The following is a 10,704-nucleotide window of genomic DNA, read 5'->3' as shown; positions in this document are numbered from 1 at the left end:
CAATCCACTTTTTCCACACCTCAGTTTTTCTCAGGGTCTCTACACCCGTGACCTGCCGCATTTAGGTTTGTTCCAGTTGCTGTTCGCTGTAAGGAGGGAGTACGCAGCACGAGTAGAAAGCTGGAAGCAGCGTGCTCCCCATTGCTTTCCAGCCTGGAGAACAGCCACGGCCTTTTCTGTGCAGATGCACTGTGAGGTTTGGTTTGCTGTGTGCATGCTGATGAACTGTAAGGCTGTCCGATTTGTCTTGCAGAAAGCAGTTGTTTCTTGTCACTGCGGTGATTTAATCTCTTCCTTTGTTGCTTTTCTTATGTTTGGTCTTAGTCTATTTAATCTGGACAATTAATGAACAACAGAATTTGGTAGTCAGCCGTTAAAAAAGTGTCAAGTAGTCTCTAATCTTTCTGAAAAAGCTTGAAAAATATATTGCCGTGTTATTGTTTCTTACTGCTTTTAGTTGAAAAGAAAATAATCCAAACAATCAGGTGATTGGAAAAAGCATAGGTAAAAATTTGCTTCAGGAGTAACCTTCAGAACATTTTTTTTGATGACCTGATGCATTGTAGCTCTGCTGTGTTTCTGAGCACTATCAGTTTCATTTCCTCTGAATAAAAATTAATCTTTAATCAGGTGATTGGAAAAAGCATAGGTAAAAATTTGCTTCAGGAGTAACCTTCAGAACATTTTTTTTATGACCTGATGCATTGTAGCTCTGCTGTGTTTCTGAGCACTATCAGTTTCATTTCCTCTGAATAAAAATTAATCTTGGAGTCATATGTTGGCCACATAAAAGTTGTTGCTTTTGTGCATTGCAGTTATTACAGTTGTATTGGCTAGACAGCATTCCTAAGCATCAAAATGCTTGCTTTGAATGGCCATGATTTAAATGTTTTCTCTGACCTATTTTAATTTTCTGCGTTCTATTTCTCACTAACAATTGCCTTCAAAATTCAGGTGAAGAATTTTCTTTTGTTTTGCACAACAGGGCTGATGGAGTGATGAGAACAATGAGCACAGAAAAACTCCTAAAAACTGTACCAATTATACAAAATCAAATGGATGCACTTCTTGACTTCAATGTAAGTTTAGTGGCATGTACATGTCTAAGATACTGGCTTTGTACAAACCTGCTCAAGCTTGTAAAACAGGGCAAGATTAAAAGTCTTGAGCTTAGTTCCATGTTCATCCTGTTGTGTCCATGTTATCTGCACATCTTAGAGTACAGATCATTTTGGTAATTGATATACTCCCAAGAAACCAGAAAAAAGGAATATGATGCTCACTGGAGAGAATGTTTCGTGCTGTATTAGCGTTGTTTGTTTACGCTGTATTAGCGTTTGTTTTGTAAGAATTTTTTTTGTTCATTTAAAAGCTGATTATTTCTGCCTTCTGTCTTTTAGTTATGTTAGTTAATATTGACATTAGTTAATAAAAATGTCTGCCAAAATTATTTGATTTAATCCTGTGCTGAGAGATCCTGCGTTGATTTGCTATGCTGCTACTTTCCACTACTAGCCAGTGAGATGACTGGAAAGCATGCCTTGGGATAGAGTACCGGAGTTCAACTAGAAGCTTTTCAATAAGGGATCAATTCAGTTAAATTAACTTTTTTTTCTGATCTTCCTAGGTCAATAGCAACGAACTTACAAATGGTGTAATTAATGCTGCCTTCATGCTCCTCTTCAAAGATGCCATTAGACTGTTCGCTGCATATAACGAAGGGATTATTAACCTCTTGGGTAAATGTAACTGCTTTCTGCAATGCTGAACTTCTGGGAGTAAACAATCGCAAAGAGCTGCTCTTTTGTGAGGAATTGAAATAGTCGTATTGTAAACCATCAAAATACTACTGTTATCTCCAAGCCAGATTTATCGCCAAGGTTTTCCTGTCCAATAGCATTTTCCATTGCATTGTGTACAGAGATGGGTAAATTTCTGAAACAAAGCCAAATCAAGATTTGTTTTCACTTCATTTTGTGCTCGCACTGTTTTGGGGTTTGTTTTTTTTGTTAGTGTTTTGGTTTTGTCTCACTGAACTGCACAGCAAACCCGCATGGCGATATTGATGTTTCTTATTTAAGAAACAAGATCAGGTTTTGTTTCTTTTTAAGTGGAATAAACTACGGTCAGTTACAAATTTGCAGTCACAACATCTGTGATTGCTTGACTATCGAAACTTTAATGTTGGTTGGTTTTAATGACGGGTTGGCCTTTTTAAGGGGAATTACAAATTCAGGCTTCAAGCCCTTTCACTTGCACACGCTGGAGATGCAGGGGAGCCCAGATCTGGAAAATAAGTTGAAAGTATTCTGTTGATATGCTTGGTTTAGTTGTATTCTATGATTAGATCAAGCTACTTGATTGCTTTTATTACCCAGTGCTTGCAAAATGGAAAGCAGAAATAGTCAGTGAAGGACAGTTGTGCTTCCAGTCTGAAGTCTGTCTACTTCTTTTGCCTCAGCAAGAAGAAGTAGCATACGGTTGCTTTCATTCATGTTTTGAGTGAAGCTTCATATAGAAACAGTGTTTGAAAGTGCTGTTTCAAGAGGGGAGTTGGAACCCTCTCGCTTCCAGCACTGGTGTTGCAATCAGTTGCGCCTCATTGTAGACCACACCATAACAAGAGGCATCGTCTCGCAGAGATTATATCAAAATCTTGCCTGGTGTGTGGCCATAGGGTTCTTTGGGTGACCTATTCTTAAACCTGATCGTCCTCTTCAGGGTGCTTATGCTTTTGTGAGATCTAGTACCTGCAGGGTAAGGGGTAATTGCATGCGTGTGATTATTAGCTCATGTTCAGCCAGACCTGTTGTCGATGGTGTAAGTTAGGCGTAGCGACTTCTGCGGTTAACATAATAAGAGATCTGCTGGTGTTTTCTGTTTGTCTTGTTCTATATGCTTTTACTTTGCATATCCTTTGCAGAATGCCTGATTTCTCATTTAATGCAAGTATTCTTACTGTTTCCAGAAAAATACTTCGATATGAAAAAGAACCAGTGCAAAGAAGGCCTTGATATATACAAGAAGTTCCTCACTAGAATGACACGAATCTCAGAGTTCCTTAAAGTTGCAGAGGTAAACTTTAGTCAGCTAAACTTTTTCCTTTATTTAAAACAGCTTATAAAATGCTTATTGTCTCATAAAGCAGATACTTCTTCCTTCCAACCTAATTGCAGTTCCATCAAGTGTCAACTTATCAGTCTCTACCGAGGTGATTAGTTCCTTTGAGGACTTTATTGAAAAACCTGACAACAAAATACTTATCTTTTACTTAAGGAGGGTGTATAAATATGGATTTTAAAATTTCCTTGGTCACATAATAATTGTGAGCTTTATTTGAAGAAGAGCCTTGCTTTAAACAAAGTACCTTCATGGTGATCTGCTGCTTTCTATGATTCTAGCTGTATTCTACTTTGGAACCCACGAGTCTGTCATAAGTTTTAGATTAAATAACAGCTTCACAAACAAGAAATTGACACAAGTAGATGAACATGTGATTATTTTTTTTTAAGATGTCTTGACTATAGGTGTATTTATAGAGGAAAAGACAGTTACCTTGCAAAACGTTTGGTTGTGGTTTTGTTGTTGGTTTTTGTTTTTTTTAAATGTTGCATTCTTGTTTCTGAAGCATTGTTGAATTGATGTCCTAGTATTAGGGAATTCCTCAGTTGAGATGCGCTCCTTGTTTTGCTTTCCTTCATTATTCATGTTTTAACAAAAAAATAAGCAGTAAAGCTTGGCTTGCTGTCTCTGTCCTGACAGAATATCTCTATCAGAGGTACTACCTTTTACTATCTTCTGCTGATAGCGCTGTCAACTGAAGTTGAGAGAATTAATCTTTCTGTTGTGACAATGTATAACGTGCTGCAGACCATCTTAAGTTTGATCTGCATTTTAGAAAACAGCTTTTTTTACAGCACTTTGAAGGGGCTTTGTTTTAGCAAATACATGCTTTATATCAGTGGGTCTGAGAATTTACCACATATATTGTGTGATAGGCAAACTTCTCAAGCCTTAAATTTCTGAAACATTTATTTCTTATTCTGTTTTATTTCTAAGGTTGTACCTATTAATATACCTAAAAAAGCCTACTTCAAATGTGTATGCATTTGACAGAAGAATTTATTATTACCAACCATTATAGAGTTCAGATTGTGGAGATTTAAAATGGATATGGACAAGTTTGTGCTTTTTACATGACTTCATCTTAATGTTGTTTGCTTTTTGAGCATCTCTGCCTTTAACAAATGCAAACAGGTTCTAAAGCTTTTTTTTTTTCCTTTTTTATTACAGCAAGTTGGAATTGACAGAGGAGACATACCAGATCTCTCACAGGTAGATAAACCTATTATGTGTTTGCCAGTACATGTCTATTTCGGGGTTGCATAATCAGAAAAACTTGGCATTGTGGCATGCACTTAGGCTTTCTTGCGTACATTGTCACCAAGTTATTTCCAAGTTTTGTGATTAAATCCAACCTCTTGTCAGAGCCTGGCTTTTATATGCAGTGATCCTATTGTAAAATATTATAGATCATTTCTGTCATACTTTAATTGAGTTTTAAGACAACCTGATTTCTGTTGCGCTCGAAGACAGAGTTTGTGTCTGTGAGTTCACATAACAAGACTTTAATATTATGAAGCTGTGTTTTTTTAGCAAGCTTGCTTTTGGCTATGTGCCCACTTAAACCGCTGTGAAGGCTTGCAGAGCGTGCACATAGAAACGACGTTAGGTACAATTTCCTTCTTAGTGTCTCTTGAAATACTGACTGCTTCCGACTGTCTGCTTGCTGTTTCCTAGCTGTTAATTTTAACATCTCCTGACATATTTCAGTACTTATTGATGAGTCATTATGACAGAGTAATGTACATCACCTGATATGTTAAGTAATTAAATATGTACAGGATGCCAAGATGCGGTACAAGTATTCTGAGCTGTTGTACCAGTTGCCCTATAGTTTCATTCTCTGAAAGTTTTTTAACTACTGATTTGCTTCACCTTAGATTCTTCAAATCTGTTCCCTGATGTCTCTTTTTGTAGGCACCAAGTAGCCTTCTTGATGCTTTGGAACAACATTTAGCTTCTCTAGAAGGGAAGAAAATCAAAGATTCCACAGCTGCAAGCAGGTGCTTACGCCCTTGTCCTTTTACACAGTTGTTGAATCGAATGTTAAATCCATTATTTTTGATTTCATTATAAACTAAGGTTTGTGTAGGCTGTGTTGAAGACCAGACTGTATTATATTAGTATTGATAGAATAGCAAGTTATCATATTGTTTGCTGAGTACTTTAGACAGCTGCTTCTGGGTCAACAAAACTGGAATCTAAGGAGCTGCAGACACTTGCTGTGGGATCCCTCATGTAGTACTTATACTTTCAACATCTGATCTTGAACTTCTGAAAAGAAACGAAGTTTTTTTCACTTACTGCCTGCAGATGTTCATATTATGTAATATATCTTATATTTTATAATTATGTTATATATCTTATATCTCAACTCTAGTCCCTTTTTTTGTCAAAAGCAAGAAAATGCTTCCAGAAGTCCTTAAATTAAGAATGGATTTTTAAAGTAATTGGGGATTAAAGCTATACTGTATATGGTGAAAGGCAGTCAGTGCAATCTAGAGAAGTCCTCTAGGCAACTAACTTCATTTTTTAAATTTAAAAAAGCTGAATATTCCAAAATTAAATATCATTTCTCTATTGCATGTTCAAAAAATGAGGCAGGAGTATTTTATTTGTGGGGTTTTTTTTTATGGTAGCGGCAATATTAGGGCTTAGCACCATTTTTTTTGAGCTACTTTTTAGAATATTTGTTTTCTTTTGTAAGATTACTTCAGGTATTTTTAAAAGTTAAGTATTTGTTTTAAATCTTTTTGAACTCTTAAACATGATGATAAATTGTAAGCTTCCTCTGGGATATACTAGTAGCATTGATAGTTTCTTCCCTAAACCTGTTAAATTAGGAACAATTTGAATTGGAGCCCAGATTATCAGTGATTCCCGTATATCTACAAATAATGCCATCTTAGGCAAAGAGGAAAAGAGCAAAGGTTTCAAACATGAATTCTATGACACACTGTAGAGGGGAAACATTTAAGGGGATAATCCAAAATCCAGTGTTTAAGAGTAGACAGCATGATTTCTAGGCATTTTCATTTTGCAGTTGATACAGTGTATCTTGTTTAAATTTATCACTTTGTATTGTACGGTGTAAGGTAATAACCAATGTTTATAAAGACTTCAGAAGGAGACTGGGTGGATACAAGTAAAGTATTCTTTAGGTGTTCCTATCACGTGTCACCTATGAACAGCCAGCTTTTCTCCTGTCCAATTACTTTAGGGCTACCACCCTTTCCAACGCAGTCTCTTCCCTTGCAAGCACTGGCCTGTCCCTCACAAAAGTTGATGAAAGGGAAAAACAAGCCGCGTTAGAGGAAGAACAGGCTCGCTTAAAAGCTTTAAAGGTAGGCATACAGAATTTTTAATTGAAAATCCTATTCCTGTGTTCTTGTTGATAGGTTATTAGGAGTCTTAAAGGAGCAAAGGGGAAAAACAGAGTTCCTAATACTGAATGTGTACTGTTGGCAAAGTGCTGGAAGTAGAATCTTGTGTATAGGCCAAAGAACTTCTGAAGGGTTTGTTAAAATAGTTTCTGAAGGTTTTGTGTACCACTGGCTCTTGTAAGCTGATATTAGTGTGTGAAATAAATCAAAAGAAGTCTTTAAGTTCTGCTTTACTGACCTCCAAAGTCATATATACAAATGTTGTTTCTGGATTTCTTATGCCAGCTCACTTTCCCAACAGGAGCAACGTCTAAAAGAACTCGCAAAGAAACCTCATACCTCTTTAACAACTGCAGCTTCTCCTGTGTCGACTGCGGCAGGAAGCATAATGACTACACCAGCCATTGACATTTTTTCTACCCCTAGCTCTTCAAACAGGTATGCTTAACGGTGTTGCTTCACTGTGAGATGTGCTGCAGCGAGGGTTTCCTCTAAATTTCTGCTGCAGAGTGTGCATTGCATAAGGTTGGTTGGGTGCGAGTACATTAATGATGTGATAAGAAATGATGTTTTGGGTAAAGTTGATGGAAAAAATAACCTATTGCCATAAATAACATAAAAAGTGCGTTTTCATCGTCCTTTTGCAGAATAGTTTCTGATAAGAACCAACTGCTCACAGCCCCTGTAGCTGTTCTTAGTTGGTGAGCCAGACAGTTGGAACTCTAAAACACGCGTGCTTTCTCCCAAAAGAACCTTACAAGTTAATTTGGGAAAACTCAAATAAAAATTCAGTTTGGGAGGCCATAAAGATAATACTGAATTTAATGTTGCATTTCTAGATCTTTAGAAGTAGAGTGGTAACAAATGTTCTTGGTAGATCTTCGGGAACGGGAAAGCCTGAAACAGGGTTTGAAAGGAGAGGCAGGTTTTGTAGTCTTCAGTTGTATCTCTGTGAGGACTTGCAAAGATAAATGCGAGAGACTCACTGCACGCTAATCCTGGTCTTTGACTAGTAGGAACTGTTGGTATGAGTAAGCCTGTGATCTTTAGTCTGTAAAATACCTGTCAAACCGAGCAATAGCAGAAGGTACAGTGCTTTTGTCAGTGTAGGAGGAAATAGCTCTCTAAAGGCATATTTTTGCTTTGGGTGTGATCCTAAACCTAAAGGGCTGCTCGTTTGTTCTGTTAGAGCTCACATAGGAATCTGTTTGTCTCCTTTAGCGTTTTGCTGTTCTTTAAAAGCAGTCAGCACTTTGACAGCCGCCTTTCCCCGCGAGAAAGCTATTGTAGGAAATTAATTGACACTGAATATGTGGAAAATAGCTGAATCGCATATAAGGAGCTAGAGAATCTGTCAGTGTTAGTAACTGAAAGACTTCCTTGGAGAAGGATTTTCTTTTAAATTGCTTTTTAGAGGCCAAAATATTTGAAATGGGCGTATGCTTTGAACTAGTAACTCTGAATAGCTGTTCTTGCCTCTTAAGAGGTCTGAAACATAGAAACATCTGCTAAAACTTCTTCAAACAGCCAGAAGACCTACATGGTGAAGACAAGAGCATTTTCTTCCAAAAAAACAAATGCTAGTTTGTCTTCATGTTTAGATTCAGTTGCTGTCAGTATGACTGCTGTGAGCAAAGAACAGATTTTACAGCAGGAGCTGCCATGAAGGGGATATGTTGGGGCATAAGTTCAGTTGCTTAAATGCAAATGCAGTGCGTCTGAAATCCGTATCATTAACTTGAACAAGCTTTGCCTTGAAAATCATCTTGGTTCTGCTGCTCACGTTACAGCGCTGTGCCAGACCACGTTGCTGCTTTTTTTCTTTTTTTTTTATTAAAATAGGAGCAGTAGTGGCAGAATGTGATTTCAATCCCTGTTGAAATGAAATGGTAAAAACTGAATGATACAAGTGATGGGGTCAGCAAGAGAATATACAGAGACGTAGGATGTGGCTACTAGCCTTTAAATTCTTGCACCAGTCTCATTTTGAAAAGTGCTTGGATGCCCCAGTGACTTACTTTCTGTCCGTAGTAGTGGCCATACGTGCAAATTTTGGTTCATTTTTTTGTGCTAAAAAGTTCTGGGTGAACACCAGTACTCTATTTTTTTATTCAGGACTAATTTAAAGTGTGAAATGAATTCTCTGCAGGAGGAATTTTACTGTTCCTGTTTGACTCCTGAAATTAGTGTGGTGGTTGTATTTAAGACTTCACTCTTCATTTCCATGTGATATTCTTAGGTCCCAATTTGGGTTTGAATAGTCTAAAATGTGTGTTTAAATGAGTTTTCACGTGACTGATGTGTGCCTAAGTGTTTCAAGTTTGTTGTATTTTGCTTTCCCCAAAGTTCTTCAGTAGCTTGTAGGTGTTGGCCAGTTTCTCAGCAGTGGTTGATAATGGAGAGATACCAGTTGCAGAGTTTAGATGTAACATTTTGGTGGCACAACCCATTAGAATTCATTCTGTCAGTCTGCTTTTGTCATACTGTAGGGCTTTCATGAGGTTATTTTAAAAGCTGCTGAAGATTGCAGAACATAACACGCTCTAGCCCTGGTGTTGGACTGTGAGGAAGATGAGCAGGCTGCTTGTCTTTCTGTCTTAGCTTTGACAAAAGCCGCTTGGCATAACATAAAACTTAGCTTGCTAAATTAACACTTTTTTACAGAACTGAAAACATGAAGTTCTCCAGACTTTCTGATTTGGGGCTAGCTGTATACATTTTGTAACAATGCATTTGTACCAGAGCTTTGCTTATTGTTGACAGTCGCCGGCATTTGCATTGTATTGAAAACTGTGATGTAGTTCAAATAGTTGTGTTAATTTGTCTTTGTAGCACTTCAAAGCTGCCAAATGATCTGCTTGATTTGCAGCCAACTTTCCATCCGTCTGTACATCCTATATCTGCTCCTCCACAAGTAGGAAGTACCTGGGGAGGTAAGAATTCGGAATCGGATTAAGGTTAATTGCTATAGCCATGTTCCTGTAAATGTTTCCCTCAGTCTGTGGCGTTTTTCTTCCTTAAAAACAGAGGTCTTGCTAAGACAAGCTACACGTGGATGAAGGGAGCAGAATAAGTCAAAAATGGGTATGGATTAAAATAATGTAGCAGGATGTGGTGGTTAAAAAGAATTTTGATGTTTCAGTAAAGTTACTTTAGTTGTTGACCAGCTCTGTCAACCTCAGCTGCTGTCTTCAAGAGTCCCACAGCAAGCTACAGGAAGTTAGCTGTGAGAAGTCAGTTCTGTGATGATGTCTGCCAGGTAGCCCGTGTTGCATACGTGGGAACTTGAGTACAGAATTTTTTTAATACTCTTCTTAAATTTTGACTAATGTTAAATCAAATTTGCAGGTGATAATAGAGCAGAACTTGGACGAGGCCCAGAAGGAGGCAGTTGTGACAACTATGCATAGAAAGCAAGAAAATCCGGAGTTAGTTATTGGAAACAAAATAAAGCACCTCTACAAATTCTCTGCTCTATTTCACTTAACTACAGAAGCAAATTAGCAAAAAAACTGTGTTTAGTTCTCTTTTAAGTGAAGAGACAAAATTTATAAGGAACTCTTCCCTCTGAAATTAACTTCAGAACATCCAAGTTATCATTCCGCTCAGTTCATAGGATGGACTGAGTGAGATGTTAGATTACCTTATTCATACAGACAAGTCCTTAAACCAAGGTGGCAAGCAAGAGTGTTCTTGAAAGTCGTGAATGTTGTGCTTCAGGATAGTTTGAGTGTTAGAGCGTTTAGCCATTTACTCAAAGCTCTTTTTCTTTATGCTGCTTTGCAGTGTTCTGGAATACTTCTGATATAGGTAACATTGCCTGCTTGCACCGTTGGTTTTACTGGGGAAAGTTTAAAAATCTCTAAGAAGGACGTTTCTTTATGTTTTTCCACACAAATGACGCTTATTAAAACAGTAAACTCCTGAACTATGTAGCTATTCCCAGATTTCTTTTTTTTTTTTTCATAAATCAGATGGTTGCAAAAATACTTTCTTTTATGATGTGAAAGTTTGGGACTTGCTGCTTCAGAAAGTTTTGTAGGCATCAAAATCGCCCTGTTCTGAAAATTTACTTCACTATTTCTTTTTATAAGCTGTAGCTTTTCCTAAACTTCTTTCCAGTTACCTAACATAACTTCATAATAAGCAATGTATATATTCTACTTTCCTATTTACTTTTTGCTGTGTGCTTTGTGTT

At 37.4% G+C, this 10,704-nt stretch overlaps 1 protein-coding gene across 3 annotated transcripts in view; it reads left to right on the top strand.

The window, feature by feature from the left end:
- PICALM (phosphatidylinositol binding clathrin assembly protein) overlaps positions 1–10,704 on the top strand; it is a 71,447-nt gene that overhangs the window by 35,148 nt on the left and 25,595 nt on the right. For all 3 annotated transcript variants that reach the window (XM_009881207.1, XM_009881206.1, XM_009881205.1), the window contains exons 5-12: positions 986–1,079; positions 1,628–1,739; positions 2,969–3,075; positions 4,294–4,335; positions 5,041–5,126; positions 6,344–6,467; positions 6,808–6,944; positions 9,339–9,439. In XM_009881207.1, the coding sequence (XP_009879509.1) occupies positions 986–1,079; positions 1,628–1,739; positions 2,969–3,075; positions 4,294–4,335; positions 5,041–5,126; positions 6,344–6,467; positions 6,808–6,944; positions 9,339–9,439 (803 nt within the window). The remainder of the gene's footprint in view (positions 1–985; positions 1,080–1,627; positions 1,740–2,968; positions 3,076–4,293; positions 4,336–5,040; positions 5,127–6,343; positions 6,468–6,807; positions 6,945–9,338; positions 9,440–10,704) is intronic.

This window comes from Charadrius vociferus, unplaced genomic scaffold (genome assembly GCF_000708025.1).
Source record: "Charadrius vociferus isolate BGI_N301 unplaced genomic scaffold, ASM70802v2 scaffold1, whole genome shotgun sequence".
Taxonomy (NCBI): domain Eukaryota; kingdom Metazoa; phylum Chordata; class Aves; order Charadriiformes; family Charadriidae; genus Charadrius; species Charadrius vociferus.
The sequence above is the reverse complement of the archived record's forward strand: the minus strand, read 5'-3'. Positions and strand labels throughout refer to the sequence as shown.